The 18,543-nt window shown below is 41.7% G+C and overlaps 3 protein-coding genes across 3 annotated transcripts; all 3 read right to left on the bottom strand.

The window, feature by feature from the left end:
• Positions 1 to 3,177: 3,177 nt before the first annotated feature.
• On the bottom strand, positions 3,178 to 4,257 carry LOC144739052 (gap junction alpha-3 protein-like). Its single transcript, XM_078622051.1, has one exon. The coding sequence runs from the start codon at positions 4,255 to 4,257 to the stop codon at positions 3,178 to 3,180; it is 1,080 nt and encodes a 359-aa protein (XP_078478177.1).
• Positions 4,258 to 7,153: 2,896 nt separating this feature from the next.
• Positions 7,154 to 7,987, bottom strand: LOC144739053 (gap junction beta-1 protein-like). Its single transcript, XM_078622052.1, has one exon. The coding sequence runs from the start codon at positions 7,979 to 7,981 to the stop codon at positions 7,154 to 7,156; it is 828 nt and encodes a 275-aa protein (XP_078478178.1). The 5' UTR covers positions 7,982 to 7,987.
• Positions 7,988 to 17,013: 9,026 nt separating this feature from the next.
• On the bottom strand, positions 17,014 to 18,537 carry LOC144739049 (transforming growth factor beta activator LRRC32-like; the record flags this gene model as incomplete). Its single annotated transcript, XM_078622049.1, has 1 exon — positions 17,014 to 18,537. A coding segment is annotated over one exon (1,524 nt), but the record flags the coding sequence as incomplete, so codon positions are not given.
• Between the last annotated feature and the right edge of the window lie 6 nt (positions 18,538 to 18,543).

Here is an 18,543-nt window from a genome sequence, read left to right as displayed (position 1 = left end):
GCTGTAAGTTCCTATACAGCAGGGTTCAGCCACAAAAAAAAAGATACTGCAGTTTTTGCATCTGTGCATGCACACAAACACACACACACACACACAGCGTGGATGTCCTTGAATTTGTTCTCCGCTTCCATTTGCGGTACAGTTTGATGAAACGGTCCTCAGATTCAAGGTGATTCTATACAGACGTTTTAACATAACCACTTGCTTCAGTACCAACTCAATGCACTCTCATGCCAGAGTACAGGAGAGTACTTTTCAGCAGTCTTCATCCTGTCTTGTCCCCTGCTCTGTAGTGATGTAATGTTTTGGTTGTTTGAATTAGAAAATGATCAACAGATCATGTTGTATTTAATGTGCGTTTTGTACTGAAGGTGATGTCAGATGACAATGATAACTTCAATAAACTTGTCAGTGTTTTTTGCTTTAACACAGTGATTTGAAGTTTTCCCAGGGCTGACAAGTTGCCAAAGTTGTGCACAAAAGAAGCCTGTATGTCAAGTCAAGCTCACATAATGAAATGCATTTTAAAAATTCTGTTATCTAATGGTTTTATTTATTACGGCATTCACATATAAATTCACATATAAATTATCCATGGGCAGTTCATTGTTATTTATGATAAAAATCCCACGATGAAGCTGAAACTGCATTATAAATGTGGTGTGTGCACATGATAAACACGTAAACACTTCACATAATTGGTCATGCATGCTACTCCCCCCGGTGATGTAAGGATGACAAACGAGTGGTCTTTATTGTGGATCATTGCCAGCTTGGATTTGTTGTTTACCAAGTCAACTGTGGAAATTGGCTGCATATCAATAGTCAGTGATAAAATATCTGGTTCATCCTACAGAATGTGTGGAGGGAATATTCATGTACCCATGTTCTGTATGTGTCTGTCAATCATGTCACCACCACAATCCAAATCCTTTCAACTCTGACTTCTGCATAGAGTTTTGGCTGTCACATGGTGGCAGCAAAACCGCCTGTTCCCAAACAGTAATCCAAACCATACAGTGGAAGATGCCAGCTTCTAACAGTTTTCCACCTCAGAGTCCTTGTCAGCTTGTTTGTGTTTCTCAGAGCTGAGAGTGCAGATGGTGGAGGAGCAATGGATTCAGGCAGCAGAGCGCCCATTCTGTGTTTTGTCGTTCACAAGCTGCTGTTTGTCATTATTGGTGAATGCAGGTGGTTTTACAAAACAAGCCAAAGCGCTTTGGACATTTATTTAAGACATAGGACATAAAATCCACTGAAAGTCAGTTTATTGGTCTGTCTGGCAAATCACTCATGTGTACGTATGATCCAACACATGGGAACAACACATTGGCATTCAACAAGTTAAATGAATCATGAAATGGCCTTACGGAATATAAATTTTTCTTTGCCCAGCAGGTGGCGTGTCCAAGAGCCCTCAGACCAGCTGCATGTTAGCGATGGAATGAAGGGAGAGGGCAGCAGAGGACTGCTGCTCTGCAGCTGCTCAGGAACAAGAGGCATACTCCCACCTCAGGGAACTCACTCACTGAAGCTGTAGAGTCATTTCTGACGACATATGAAATTATATGGACAATTAAACACAAGCAAGGCAGCGTGTATTGTATTAGGGTGAGCTGGTTGTTCCAAAGGAACTCAGCTGCTTTTGCAACAGCTACATGACTCACAGTACTCAGAGCACTTACACTACAACTACAAGTTTTACAAAGCCCAAAACGTCAAATCCAAGTGCCTCCATGTGCAAATTATTGATAATAGTTGGTAAGGTGGAATGTGTTACTGAACGTCCCCTGATGGAACTGCAGTAATTTACTTCATTCTGTAGTTAAAAATAAAATCTGCATATAAGGGGACAGTGACAGTGTTTATCAAATATACATCAAACAGGACACACTGTTATGTTTTGTGGCAAAGTGAAGATTATTATCCGATGAACATATAACACTTTGAGCTGAAGCCAAGTTGAGCTTAATGACAGAATACATGATGTGGAGGAGAAGTTTCTTCAGTTTGAAGAAAGGAAGGCCGAATCGTTCAGTCCTACGGTTGTAGAGATGAACTGTGAAGTCAGAAGTGTCACAGCTGCAATTCGGTTCATTTGCAAACTTTTTTATTTTACTTTTTTACTGACGTTTTTTTTTTAATTTAAAGAGTAAATAAACATGTATGGAATTTATAGACAGAAGTAACATGATCAGCATGAACACACATTGTGATTCTGTTCAAGGTTTTCACACCTGAGCTGGCGACATGCTTGTTCTCCTACAGGAGTGCGAGATGTCATGAGGTTACAGACTCTGTCATGTCATTTCTGCTCAAGAACATACGTGTGAAACAAACTGACAAAGGTACGACAGTTGGACATTGGACACTTCAGATGGACCTTTCAGTGGCTCAAGTTGAACATGACATGACATCGTAAGATGAATTTTGTTTTTGCTCTGTTGGACTGTGGAATGGTGTTCCAGCAAATAAACATCTGAGATAATAATAATAATAAATTTAAGACACATCGATTGCAAGCAGTTCTTTTTTATGAATACGGTTGTCACCAAGTGAGTTACAGAATAACACAAACCGATACCCGATTTACAGGCGGATAAATCAAACACTGTGTTGGTTGTGTGATAGTTGTGTATTTGATGGCTGTCACAGTAAAAACACACAGTACTGATCCTGAGACCAGTATCCTTTTTCTTCAGTTGTCAGATATTGCACAACGTGCAAGTCCAAACAGTCCAAACAAGTCAGCTATGCTGGATGGTGACCTCATCACCCCATCAGGTTAAATTAAAATATCTGATTACGTCAAACGAGTTCAAGGCAACACTGAGCATGTTTCTGCTCCTCAAGGCTTTCACATGGAGTTGCTTATTCAGGCTCATTTATTCTTTATTCTTTCATCACATATTTGATGATAAGAGAGGAGTGCAGTGTAAAAACCTTAGCAGACCATTGTCAGTCAGAAAAATTATCCATGAACATAAGGAAAAAGAGGTGTAGTAGCACGTCAGTCCTGACATGCGACGGTACAGCTGCAAGGGTCTCTGTGTTCCCCTAAAATGTTACCACACTTCGTGTTGGAATGAGTTAAAGCATCTTCAAGTAAGAATGCTTCCAAACAACATATGATCCTGTCGCAGCACATTAAGACCCCTGAGAGAAACACAAACCTCCTCATATCTTCAGATCGTCTATTCTAGTCTTGTTGTTGCTGTGTTTGGCACTTCGGCCGGGCCTGGCCTGCGTTGGCGACCCAGGGGCTGATCCTGCTCCCTTCTTTTCTTTCAGGTCACATTCCTCTGGCTTGCTGCTGCTCCTTTCCACCGCCAAGTTGTCCTTATTTTGTTTGTAGGCTGCCTTGCTGTGGAGGTGGTGAAAGGAGGACTCTGTCTCCTCAGGCAGAGGGGAGAGGTTGTAACTCGGAACGGGCGGGTAGGTGGGCTGAACCTGGTGGTGCCCATGAAAGTAGTCATCATAACTTGGTGCAAACGGTACTGCGACCTCACTTGACTCATGGGAGGTGTTTGCATGCCGCCGTCTCCTAAAGGTGATGCCCTGGCGGCACTTGGTGAAGCCCAGGTGATAGATCTCTATGAGGTTGAGGAGCAGAGAAACGCTGGCCACTCCCAGCATGAAGATGATGAAGATGGTTTTCTCTGTGGGACGGGAGATGTAGCAGTTCACCACGTTGGGACAGGGATGTCTGTCACACTTATACATGGGCTTCAGCTCGAAGCCATACAGCAGGTACTGGGCCACGATGAACCCCACCTCAAACAGGGTCTTAAAAATGACATTGAAGACATAAGTACGCAGGAGCTCCCCCTGTAGGCGCACACGGCCCTTATCGTCCCTCACCAGAGCCTTTTTGTGCCTTGCATCCCCAACCAAGGTCTGCTTGTCTGAATGATGGGCGTGGTCCCTCCCCTTCTCTTTCTGCTTCTCCTCCATCCGCACCAGATGGAGGATGTGACCCAGGTAGATAAGCGTTGGTGTGGACACAAAGATGATCTGCAGCACCCAAAAGCGAACGTGGGAGATGGGGAAAGTGATGTCATAGCACACGTTCTCACAACCGGGCTGCTTGGTGTCGCAGGTAAAGCCAGACTGCTCATCGCCCCACACCTTCTCTGTCGCAGCACTCAGGATCAGGATGCGGAAGATGAAGAGAACGGTGAGCCACACCTTCCCCACCACGGTGGAGTGCTCCTGGGCTTTTTCCAGAAGCTTTCCCAACAAGTTCCAGTCCCCCATGGTTACGTGAGGTCAGATCTATGACTGGAGGCATCAAAAAGTGTATCTCAGACGTTTGTGTGGAATTGTTTAGAGGGCAAGCACATGACACAACTGAAATATAAACAATGAAGGTGTTACAGGAAGCTTCTTCCTTTCCAAAATACCAACATCTTACCACATTCAGCAGAGCATTGACCAGATGAGTGCCAAGAGAGCCAAGCTTCTACTAAACTGTACAACTCGGGGGGCGACTGCTGCTGAGCAGGTAGTTGACGTGGACACGTACAGGATTATATTTACTTTAAGAGGGTATATATTTGGAATGTGCGGACAGGGGGGGCTAGGCAGGTTACAGTCATGATCTGGCAGGTTCCGGCCCTCATGAGCATGAGCTGTAGTAACATGAGATGAAATGAAACACCAGGCAAGTCTGAATCAGAAGCAGTTGAGCTATGTGAAGAACTGTCAGCACCTGCAGCACATTCTTACAAATACACAGATGTACTGTACAGAAGCAGTCCAGCGAATACTGGAAATGCTACTGTGTGTGTGTGTGTGTGTGTGTATGTATGTTAACTGCTGAAATTCTGGCAGGTGGACTGACTCAACTGCACAAGGACAAGTGGATGTTTTTTTTTTTGAGCCATCAACTTATCATGACAGAGGTGATCATTCTTTCTCAAATGTCATAAACAACTGACAGTTCATTGTCCCTGGTTACGACGTCTGACAGCCGCAGAAGACAATGAACACTCTCACACACTCACATTCACCGCATAAACCCACCTTGTCAGCTTAGACATCCCCTGTCCTGAAGTCCTACGTGTCTTTGAGGGTCCATGAGGCTGCCCACTTTGCTGTCGGACCTCAGCGTAAGCCTGGTCTTTGGGGCCCCCTCAGCAATGCCCTTGAATGGACAGGAAAAGAGGAGTCCTGCTGGTTCCAACCTTTGTCACACACCGACTCAGACCTCTGCATTCAAATACACACCGAGGGCCCTGGAGGTCTCTTCCTGCTGACCACAACACACATAACCAGCTGGACTCTCAACCATGTCCAACATGCTCTTCCTCAACCCCCTCCCCCCTTGCGGGGTTAAATTTGGCACGGGGCAAACACTAATGTAAACTATTAGAGCCTGTCTACTTGCTGACCGTGAGTGACAGGGCAGCTGGCCAATGATGTTGTCCACTGCTTTTTGTTCTTGCCACAAGTGCTTCGGGGCTCTAAATATAGCACAAGGGTCTCTCCTATCATGGGGGCATGATTTGGAGATGAGTAGCCATTTCCATCCTCAAGTTACACATTGAGACACAATGAGAGGAGACAGAGAAGGTTTGCAATATGCCAGGAGGTAAATGTACCACAAAACCCTTATGTGACAGATTATTCATTTTATACAACCCATGGGATGCAACAAAATTGTCAGTAAACCTGCCAAATTAACATGAGATTTTTATTATCATAATTTTTTCATCATTGTACATACTTAGTTTCAATCCAATTGTGCTTTTGTTTACCAAGATGGCGACATATTAACGTTCAGGCGTGGGGGAGTTCTCTGATCGCCATGTGTGTAAAACAGATGAACAGACCATATGCTGGTATATAGAGCCAGGTCAAGAACAATATAAAAGGCAGGTGACTTTAAAAAGAAGCAGGTTGTCGTTACACAGTAGGTCAAACTCATGTATTTCTCAGAACTTACAGGGAGGTAGCAGGTGGTGCAGTCAAGTATGTACGAGTTTCAGTGAGATTAGACAAACAGCTATAGCGACATTTTGAAAGTGACCCAGTTGTATAATGGTATAAATGAACACAATGTGATCATCTTCACAAAGCCTCAGTTGTTGTGAATAAATCCTGCAGTCTTTGATCAGACCTGGAAAGAATCCAGGGGAACTTTTTGGTCAATGCACAAGAGCTATATCCAGTCTTGAAAAGTCACATGTTTGAAGGACATGGTAATATTCTGTAACAGTTTGTAATATATATATATATATATATATATATATATATATATATATATATATATATATATATATATATATATATATATATAATAATTTATTATATTCTATGGAAATGTACTGACAGGTCTTTCATGCTCAAATGACTAGATCTGTCCAATAAAACCTGAGCCACATTCTTGCTAATAATTGTTATCATGAATCATATTTCTCATAGAAACATCTTCATTTCCATGATGAGGAAGGAGACTGAACTCCCACTATGGTACAATCACTTTTAATGTAAATAACTTACTTTGAATCCAGCATTTCAATCTCTATGATAATCTTTAAAAAAAGTCAAAAAATAAATATTTAGGCAAGGCAATAATGAACGCTGATCTTTTAAACTATATTTTAATTATTTTGCTTTTCATTTTTCTATTAAAACTATTTGTGGAAAAATTAATGCTAATAATCGTTTTTTTTTTTGCGCCAGAGACTTGTTAAAAAGTGTGGCCCCATTAATATAGAAGGATGAGAATATTCTAAAAGAAATTCCAACAGTGATTGTTGTTTGTTCATAGGTATTTTGTTAAAGGAGATTTGCCAGGCATCGAAACGGTGAAACACATCAGCAGGCTCCCAGAAAAAACAATACTTGAAACTGAATCATCACACAAGTTGGACCGTAATGCATTATCCTCGCTGGGTTCTTAAGCTTAAGCCAGAAACCGCAAACACATACGACAATCAACCATAATTTAGTTTTTGTACATTTATAGTTAAAATGTATAAATACTACTGGCTTCTAGTTCCAAGGATTACAGCTCGTATCAGTAACAAGTGAAAAGAAAAAGCGACTAACGGAACAAGACCGGTCATCGGAAAATGGTGATCATACAGTTCGTACTGCAGAGCAATGGGCTCCACAGGTGGATAATTAGTTGGAAGGCAACAGGGTGTCAAAAAGCAGAACATCTCTGGCTCTTCTCAGACGGAATCTTTTTGGTCACAGCGAATTTAGACTTGAGAGGATGATCTGTTATCAGCTGATTGATTTCATTTTGCCTATAAGATGACAATCTTTGACTTATCCAGGCTACTTTGGCCTCCTCCTCAGAGCCACGGAAGCATCGTTTACACGCGCTGCCTATCAGGTAGACCACCTCTGCCAGGTTGAGCAGCACACAGACCCCAGACACGGCCAGCATGAACACAGTGAATATGGTCTTCTCCGTGGGTCTGGAGACAAAACAGTCCACTGTGTTGGGGCAAGGGTACGAGTCACACTTGACCAAGCGCACCATCTTAAAGTCAGGATAGATTAAGTAGAAGATGTAGAGAAAAGCGACCTCAAAGATGATTCTGAAGATGATGCTGATCATATATGTCCACCACAGAGCTCCGGTGATCTGAAACTTCTGGTTCTTAATGAGATCTAGCTCCTTAGGGGTGCCGCGGCCCGTTTTCTTCAGGATCTTCTTGTCAATGTGACGCCGATGGGCCACATGCATGGCTACCAGAAGGGCTGGGGTGGAGACCAGGATGAGCTGGAGTGCCCACAGGCGGATGTGCGAGATGGGGAAGAACTGGTCATAACACACACTGTTGCAGCCGGGTTGTTGGGTATTACAGGTGAAGCCGGACTTCTCATCTCCCCACACGCTTTCAGCTGCAACCACCAGAACCAGGATGCGGAAAATGAAGATGACAGAAAGCCAAATGCGTCCAATGCCAGTAGAGTGCCTGTTTACGCCACTGATCACGGCATAAAAGGTCCCCCAGTTCATTTTTGCCTCCAGTGCTGCAAAAAATCCCACACTTTTAATTCAGGTTATGTGGCTGTAATTACATACAAACATATTCATCGGTAAAACAACACACATTAGGTGAATTAGATTACATCATTAGATCATGAAAAGGAAAACGACCCAATTTGTAAAAAACAAAATCATCTACAAGGACTTGTAGCAGTGACTTTCAGGATGAAACAACCTACGAGCCTTTGTACATCTGGACAAAAACAATTTCAGTATAAAATAATTATTACATTAGTTGTTAGTTGTTTACCAGGCTCAGCCAGTGGTGCAAGCAGCGTAAGCAGCGCCAGGTCCAAAGATGACCATCTTGAGATTTTGCCTGAGCATCAAGCTGGACTTGGCAGAGTATGGACCAACAAGCAGGAACTGCGAAGTAGCCCGTTGGCCGTATAAAAGCAGGGGCGATGGCCTTCCATCACGCGGTCACAAGACGCACCAGATCAAAGCCAATTGAGAAACATTCGCTGCGTCACGTGATTTGTTCACCCTTTGTTAATACGGTACTCCCAAACTGACCTGCAGCCCAGACTGACAGAACATACATCTCATTAGGTCTTTTTTTTCTACATGTGGGAGATGTACTGCATTTTTTAAGAAATACAAATGGATCCAATTGGTCCATTAAAATGCTTAAATAATCACACTGAATCATTCATGTCACCTCATTTAAAGGGTTCTGGTCTTATCAAGCTATCTGGGGGATATTAGCAACGACTCACATCTGTTCTAATCTCTGAACACTTGTTAGTATAACAATCAAATGACTTGCATTTTACCTTCAGCGGTGGTGGTACACAAAAATGTGTACAAAACGGTGAGAAATGTGCTAAAATAAGTGTTTGTTAGCCAAAGGCTGGAATGAGAACACCATGTGCTCGGGAAATGCTAATCATTCCTCCGCCACTAGCCGCTGCCCTGCACCGTAGCAGTCATATGCTCTTATATAAACTATTTACATACAATGGCGTCCTTTATCGAGCTGCAACAAGAGTCTTTAGAATTCAGATCAAACGCCTCGATTTCCACCCACTCTGAGCAAAAGAAGGAATCTGTGTGGACACAAAAGGCCTCGGCCTGCCACATTATTTATTGTGCTTGGCCAGGCAGAGACGTGAAGGAAGCTTTTGACGTGAGCCACCGTCATTGAGAGCGCCAGCATGTTTTCTGATTGGTTGAGAGAATGAAACAAGCTGTTCAAACATGAACACAGTGAAAGTGAGGCTTAATGAAAACAAGGTCATTGAAAATGTGCATTATTTTTTATCATACCACATTAAATATACCCTTTCCATCATATTGTTAATTGTTTATATGTCTCTCTGTTTCTGATGTTTTATGGGATAACTACCCACAACTTACATGCATTCCTGGACCTTTTACTATTATAATTTTTAATGATTATAACTTTATCAGCCTTCACAAGCTGACCATTGCTTCTCATATACTCATCATATGTTAATTGTCTGTGCATGCAACACCTATGTCTGGTCTGTCCACCCCAGGGAGGGGGATCCCTATCTCTGTGGTCCTCCCTGAGGTTTCTGCCTCTTTTTCGGCAGTTTTTCCTCACCCTGATTGAGGGTTTAGGACAGAGGGTGTAGCAATGTGTGGCCTGTAAAGTCCATCAAGACAATTGTAAATTGTGATGTTGGGGTATAGAAATAAAGTTGAATTGAATTGAACTGTTTTTATTAATATTCATTCATGGACATATTATACTATGTGTGTATATATATATGTGTGTGTGTGTGTATATATATATATATATATAGACCTATATACACACATATATAGACATACACACACACACACACACACACACACACACATATAAATAATATATATGTGTGTGTGTGTATATGTATGTATAAAAAAAAACATTTCTATCTTATCTATGCAATCTGGATGATGATGAAAACACTTGTTACAACCAATGGAAATTAATTTAAGGACAATCTGATTAATACTTCTGTTCATTCTGGTCTACACAGACAATTTACAGGAAGGAATTGAACAGAACAAGGAACGAAAATTAGATACTAGAATAATGTTCTGTTTACTTTCCACTCACTGTACTTGACATTGTTTTATTAGAAAGTGAATTGTAGATCCCACAAAAGCAAGAATTAGTGCCTTCAGTTATGTATACAACCAGTAATTTATCACATTTACTGTGTGTAAAAATTTCTTCTCTGACTGTTTGTCAATGTGTAGCCGTTGCAAAAGGTCCATTGGATGTGCTGTATGCAGAACGCAAATCAATATTTTAGATCAAAGAGCTAAACATCTACTTCAAAGAATGGCTGCTGTCTGTAGTTTACATTTGACCACACTGGAGAAAATTAAGCAAAAAAAACTAACAACAATAGACAGCCATTTTAAATTACAGCTTGTATTGGGTATAATGCGAAATTAGGTACTTCTCCCAGTTGGAGCCTAAAAAACAAAAAAAGATTTTGAATTAAGGCAGGGATTATTGCAAGGGATTATTGCAAAGGATTTTGAAAAGAAGGCAGGGTCACACCCACACACACACAGACTTTACTTCTGTAAAGTGACTTACTTTGTTTCACGACACCAACATGCTTCAGTTGGCTGTGTTTGGCATGTCCGTTCTGGGCCAGTCGCACAGACACCGAGGCACCCCTCCTGTAATGACGACAACATGAGTCACTCCCAGCCTTCTTTACACATTTTAACAGCGGTGCCAACCTCATTATCAAAGGTACTGGTAAATCATAGAATAATCACTCTTGATTTGAACTGGCTGTTGCTTGATCATATGCAGCTGGATTTCTATGCAGACATGTGACTTAAAACACCTAATTTCCAAAATAAAAAGCAGTGGGCACAACACCTGCTCTCATTATGTCATCGACATCAAACATGTAAAAGATATTTGTAAAATATGGATTCATAAAATATAGTCAAGTAGTTGTTCTTAAGAGGAAACAGCACTGATGAAGTATTTCAAGCATCAACACCTTTGGGTGTGTTGTGTGTGCATGTAAGGCGTGTCCATCCAACTTCTGGCCAGTGAGACATGTCCTCTGAACAGCTCAGTTCAACTTCATATGCAGCTGCTTGAGTCTGCGCTTGCAAATGCGCATCTGCACAGTTTCTGGGACGAAGCAGGGGAGAGGGCTTTGAGCAGTCGAAGCATGCTGGGCTCTCAGCTCACCACTACACTGCAGTTCAATTAGTTCGCACAAACACGCAATAAGGGACAGTTACAGTGTGTATGTGAGGGCTGTGTGTTGTCCAGCCTGCCAGGATTGTAGTACAATGCACTACGGGAAATGTCTAAGAGGGCTGGGAGCTTTAGTTTGAAACATGTGCCTCAGAATGTCAACGCTAGTGCTGACATGAAGTCGGTACACCAAATCTCTTGTCCATCAATAGCTCTCGTGATCAGAACCAGACCATAGTAGAATTCATAGTAGAATTCAAACCGACTGCTGAAACACAATGTTCAGATGTTTCAACCATAAAACATATCATCACTTCTTTCATATGTAGATAAAGACTTCAACCACACCGTATCAATGAATGAAGTACATTTTGCGGTCAGTACTCTTACTTTCCATTGAAGGCTTCTAAACATCAGTGCTGGTCTCAAAAACCCAGCTGGAGTTCTCCTGACATACTTCTTGTCAGACCCAGTTAACACTGTGTGAATAAATAATCTCTTTGATTTCCACTTCTCACAACTCAGATCATCTTTGTCATAATGTGATACCTCATCGCTCCAAGCCTTCCCTTTTCCAAGAAAAGCTCCACTTCAACACTGGACTCTTGTGTGTAAAATCTGGCAAAGAGTGTCCTGTTGTGCACCATTGCTCGGAACCATCCCACTGCTTCCTCAGACCAATCTTTTCCATTCACAGGCGTCACCTGAGGGGGAGGAAACAATCACAAAATACCATGAACTGAGATAATGGGTCATGAAGCAATAGATAAGACTGTAACAAATTGATTGAACAAATGCCAATCCAGTGTACACCCCTAGAGGACCATAGCCTTCCAACCACTTCCACATATGCAAATCCTGAAACTCCCACCCATACAGGCAGGGAAATTGGCACTGAAAATTTGCACTTAGCACATTTCATTTTGGGGGTTAATGGGGGGTTGTTGTTATGCCTTTATTTGATATTGATCGATTGAATGCACAACTGCTGTAAAAGCCATACAGCATCAACAACATTAGTTCTACTACACGATAACTGTAAATCATTACTCTTTTCAGAAAAAAATACTAATACACAACACTGAGAGACGAGTGCTTTCTACGTTAACTTCTGCAAATCTGTGTTTTATGACTGTCAAATACTTCTAATGAGTTAGCAGTACCTGTGACAACCTTACATACAAATGGAGGAATCAATGAGCTCATTTTGATAAAAGCACGAAGCAGGAACACTTACATTTGCCAGTGAGACCTGCATTGCCTGCAGCGGGACATCAGCCATCTGCTGGGTTAGCTCCTTGATGTCCCCCACTGACAGACAGGCGGTATCGCCATGATCCAGCCTCTTCACCTCCACTGTGATGGATGCCTCAACGCTAGCGCCATCAGCGGTGGGATTATCTTCCATCCAAAAGACAAATAATCATCAACAGGTTTTCCTAAGCAGCTGAAGACAAGTTATATGACACTGCTACCACCTAGAGGCATGCATTAGCAAAACCATTGCAGAAAACAAAAGCGGGCTCACCTCTGCATACTCCACAGATCTTTGTCACCTCCGCCCTGCACCATTGTTCCTGCTTTGCAAACCAGCCCATTACTCGAGTTCCAATGTCTGGTATGCGGTTCTGCTCAGCATATGAACTACTGGGTTTGCAGCTGTTGCAAAATTGAAAAAGAAAAAAGAAAATACATAAAAAGACAACCAGAAACATGTGGAATATTAAAAACATAAAAAAAAAAATCTACAAAGAGAGCAGCCATGAACAAAAAGGATAAAGAGCTGTAAATGTCATCAGGGAATTAGTAAATGGTAAGGAAAGCTGAGTAAAAGTAGGCAAGATTACATGCATGCGCAGTAACTTACTCTGTGACAGCAGCCTGCAGCTTTGAGATGTAGTCTGCATGCTGGATGTAGAAGCTGCCTGGACTGACAATATGAGACACCACAACCTCGGACTCGTCAAACTTTTGGAAGTGGAACTTGGGAATGTTTATGCCGATCTCTGCATCCTTGTGTTCAGGATTCTTGAATGTACTTGTGAGCGTTTGACACTGAAGATTCTTGTGTGAGTTCTCCTCCAGTTCCGGTCTACCTGGGCAGTCTGTGCTTTCAAAGCTGTTGTCCTCAGAACTGTCCTCTACCACTTCTGTGGTGATGTCTCCAACGTCCCACAATTCAGTCTTTGTTGCAATCACACAAGTGTAGGTCCGACTGCCACCTGATTCAATTCTTTTGACTCTGAAGACGGGAGCTTCATTTTCAGTGTGCGCAAATAACGTCTTCAGAGGCAGCACCTCTGTCAGATAATCTGCCACATTATTTAAGGAGGAGCTTTGTGTCTGGTCAGGAGGTGCCACTGACTGTGGTGAAGCTGAAGTATCTGTATAGCTTCTACTCCAATCCATGACAGTGACCTCCAGTGGACCTGTGTCTTTAGCTTTTGCTCTGAGGAAGTGCAGCAGCTGGGAGGATGTTTGTTTTTGGTGCCACACCTGGACATCACCTTTACATCCCCAGCTAATAGGTGGTGTTCTTTTCTTGGGTTTAGGGTTGTTAGTCTCAGGGTATATTGCTTTAATGGGAGGTAATAGCAGAGGTGGCCTCTCATCATTAATGTTATGACTCTGAATGATAGCAGGCGGTACAGTCAGAGCATCTGGTTGACATTTCACCTCCAGAACAACTTCTTTTTCTGTTTCTTTTTCTTCAGCCTTTACGTGACAGCACAAGTCTGTAGTCAAAACAGCGCTATCATAGGTGGAAAAGATGCTGCATACTGTTTCCTTCTCCTCAACCACTGTGGGCTGGGAGATGAGGACATGATTCAGCCGCCCATTGGACAGAGTGGATCCAAGCACCCTGATTGCTTTGGTGATGGAGCTTGCCATTAACGAGTTTTGCAGCATAGGCCCAAACTTGAGAACATCAGAGATGACGATCCGTTTGTCTCTGAGTGGCTGAGGCTGGCCTGCTCTCATCCCATTTTTAACAGTCAACGTCACACAAGCCTGTGTCTCTGTGAATACAAGGCAGGAAAGTTTAAAGTAGATTAATCAAGATGCAATCGGGAATGTCTTAAGGTACTGTACATTTCACCACACTAACTTTGAACCAAACATCCAAGCTAATTTATAAGTCAGGGCCCTGAGCTGAATCATTCTTAACTTACTGAGTGTTTGGTCTTTTAGAAGAGCTGTGAGTTTGTCAATAGCTTGACATTTCACATCCAATGCTTCAGCAAGATCATTGAACACACTGATGGGATGAGATGAATTCAAGAAACCTTGGACCTCTTCAAAAGCCTGGGGAGGGAAATTGATTTTGGATGTAAATGAGTAGGTAAAAACTTTACAAAATATACAGTGCTTATTTGATGGTGGACCCCTGAGTTAGACCATATGTATCATTTGACAAATAAACATATAAACAATAAAACACATATTACTTGTAGCCTGAACAAGTAGTTCAGAACAGCCCAGAAACGTGTAATTCATGATAGAGACTAAATTACTCAGGAATTTCAACATTTCAACATTTCCATGCAGTATCTGCTTTGCTGTGCCTGTTGGTAGATATGGTTTGTGTTCATGTTTGACAACTTTTTACACAGTTCAATGAAGCTATAAAGAACAGGTAAAACCAACTGACGATATGACTGATCACTATTTTATTTTATTCATAGGTTTAAAATGACATTGTAGCCACCTGAATGCTTGCTAGCTAACTTGTAAACTGGGTATTACATTACCTCATTGCTTAAACAGCGAAGTTCTCTCTCCAGTTCCAGCCGGGCATTTTCCAGTAGTAAGAGTTTAAAAGTCATCTGCATTTTCTGGGTGATGCATGAAGGATGCAGGCGCTGGACGAGTTGCTTCCGAGGAGTCATGACGTTCGGTGGGAGTCTTGTCTACTGATTCTCTACCGGTCCAGGCGGCTAATGTCAATTAGCTTCTCAATTACGCTCCGGCTCGAGATAAAGAGCTCGTTTGGACAAGCCTTCTGCCCACCGCGGAGTATTTGTGTACGAAGAGAATTACCACCAGCTATTCTTCATACACTTGCTGATAACCCCAAAACACCATTAACTGCCAGGGATTTGTTCTCTAACAGCCGGAACTCGCCGCCGCCATGCTGGAAACAACCTTTTGTGGCTCGATGAACGTCGTCTTCATTTTAGCCGTTGCTGTCCATGACTTGACTTAATGTTTGTTTTAAGTAGCTTTCTGTGCTCCTGTTGGACAGTTTTCTGAAATCATAAAACATCTTGGTCAAGAATGAGTCACTAACCGACTTACTAAACTTACTAAATACATTTGAAACCTCCTTTCCGTGCTGCTATTATTATCATTCATGTCCACTTAGACATACAATTAAATCTGTAGTGATTTTGTCAGCAGCAGTCTAATCATACATTACAATTTCATGTTGAGGACCTGAGCATATGATTGGTCTCCCGCACCCAGGTTAACACTGATCGGCCTTCTGGAAATTACAGCACCCTTAACTTGATATATTAATATGAGTGGTGACATTTTGAGTACATGCATATCATAACACAGGGAAGGACTATTACTGAAGAAATGACTGATTGTCATGCTAACATTTTGCAAGAGGCATATTCTCCACTGACCTCTGCCTACACTACTATAAAACACTAAAGCAGAAATATGTGAAAAAAAATGTAACGTACAACGCATTGGGTATTAGTCTGTAGTGTAATACATATCAACTTTCTGCCTTGCCAGCTGTTGTGGTGTATTTATTTATTTGTTTATCATATGCAATTCACAGTGCCGCCACTTATAAGCCAGGAAGCCATTAAAATGCTTAATTTCACCCATTTTTTCCTTATGTGTCCACTCCTAATACACCACTTCTCTGACTTCACACCACTGAATATACATGACAGCTGCTTACTCAAGTGACTGGGAGAAAAACAAGCTGCTGCTTATGCTCAAATGCCAGCCGCTGTGTTAATCACTAATAATAAGAACGAACACGATTCGATACTTGCATGCCTTTAACCAACAACTACCCACACGGTGAGCGCTTTGCTTGAACTTGTCAAGCTGCTACTTGATGCTACTTGAATACCTCTCCATGCAGGTGGAGCAAGAAAGACATTTCCCACAGCCATATTGCTCAATATCATCATCGGTAGCCATCCTTGCATGTTTTGACGCTATTACTTCAATCACAAGTCTGAGCGTTTGCTTTCCAGAAAAGGCAACTACTCTGTATAGAGTGTTTCTGCTGGAGGAGGATAGCTTCACAAGATATCCTCCCACAGCTGCAGTGCCTCCTTGTGCACCCTTGTTGCGGTTGTAATGTGAACTAGTCATACAAGATTGTGAGAATGTAATTTTTGTCGCTGATGCATGTTTATTCTACAATGCAACTTCTCGTGAAGCTTTCACCCTTTTCACTAGGAAATGGCTGTGAGACTGTAAAAAATGTGTCTCAATAAAGTGAGGCAAATTAAAGTTAATTTGCGAGTTGATGAAAATGAATGCTAACTAAAGAAAATAATAACTTAATAAAAGAATATGACAACTATACCTGCACATCCAAATGTATACAATGTATGTATCCAAATGTAGCTTATAATGAAATGGCTGCCAATTAAGTCATGCATATTTATTCTGTACAGTATAAATAGTTGCCATTGTGTATATGTGCATGTCTCATCGTCAACTAATGCACAAGTCATTACATTGTTTTCATTATTCACTGAAATCATGTGACATCAAAAATGTGGAAAGCTTGAAAAGACCGGACATGTAAATCAGTATTTACATTTTAAACCAGTTATGTGTGTGTGCAACACATTTTTCTAATTAACATAATGAACACAGCTATTATCACACTTACAAATAAAATAAGTATGATTATTTGTGCAAAGTGAATGTTCTGTGCTTCTGTGAACACACAATACAGCGAAGAGGTTCTCAAATACTCTTCTATGTGAATTTTATTAACACCGTCGAAGCATTGTGTTTGACTGATGTCAGGCAGTCTAATCTTCTGCTCATTTAAGACCATCAGCCACCTGCTGTCACAGCAGTTGAAATAATTCTCGCTGATGTACATGACATCAAGGTGCACTGATAGTGCAAGAATCAGAGAGTAGTTTAAAGACAAAAATGTGTTATTTCTAATGCTGATTTCTCTCAGAGGAGAGCAACCTAAACTGCTGGGGAGGATGTTCAGTTTATTGTCAGACATGTTCAGATGAGTTAATTGTGGCATACAGGGTAAGGAAAGGCCAGAATTAGTCATGCTGATTTCACTGATCGTCAGTGACTGAAGTGTTCTCTGCACGCCTTCCAGAGCACCCGCTTGCATTACCATTTGTGGATTTCTTGCAAGGTTGAGGGAAACCAAAGAGGTTTTGTGAAAAGAGTTGACGTGCAGTATCTTCATGTTGTTTTCTCTCAGGCTGAGATGTTTAAGACTTCTTAATTTCCCAAAGACAACACAGGATGCATTGTGATTCATTTGCTGTGTCGAGTCCTGGAAATCGTCCATAGGTGCACAAGGTTGCACCGAGTTGTCTTGTAGATTTAATGTCTCTATTTGTGTGAGCATATTTAGGACGAGAGGGGAAACAGACACCAGCCCGTTGCTTTCCAGGTTCAGGTACTTCAGTGAGGGGAAAAAAAGACGCCTATGATATCCTGATTCGCTGCTATTTCTAACATTCCAGGTGATGTTCTGCACACAGTTATGACTGAAATTCAGTATTTCCAAAGACGAGATAAGACTCAGAGTTTCCAGTGGGAACAATCTGAAGTGGTTATAACTGAGGTCAATATAGCTCAGAGGCATCTGTCTCCAGTTTGAGTGTAGTTCATTCATTCCAACTCTAACATCCCCCTTATTTACAATCTCATTGTAAAGAGCATTAGCTTCTGTTACCATGGTGACCTCAGACATTAGGGTGCCCAACATGTTATACTGCAAATAAAGATACTTCAAATGGTTCCTTTTAGGAACAATTGGAAAATAAAGTAGTTTGTTGTAACTCAGATCAAGAATTTCCAGGTTATACATGTGGTCATCCTCATGTGTTACAAAGAACTCCACTGAATTCATACTGAGGTTCAGATGTTTGACTTGATGCAGATTAAAATCACAGATATGTGCAAGATTATTTTTTGCCAAGTTAAGTGTCTCTAATTGGCTCAATGGTTCAAATGTCCCCGGGTTGATCACTGATATCAGATTGTCGTCAATGGTAACGGCCCTCAAACCTTTATTGTCTTTGAACAAATTGTGCGTGAGTCTTGTTAAAGCGTTACCAGTCATCTTGAGTCGATCCAGAGAAGGTTTGCTTTG

Source organism: Lampetra planeri, unplaced genomic scaffold (assembly GCF_965212315.1).
Source record: "Lampetra planeri unplaced genomic scaffold, kcLamPlan1.2.h2 scaffold_1276, whole genome shotgun sequence".
Lineage (NCBI taxonomy): Eukaryota > Metazoa > Chordata > Hyperoartia > Petromyzontiformes > Petromyzontidae > Lampetra > Lampetra planeri.
This window is presented reverse-complemented; position numbering and strand designations above follow the sequence as displayed.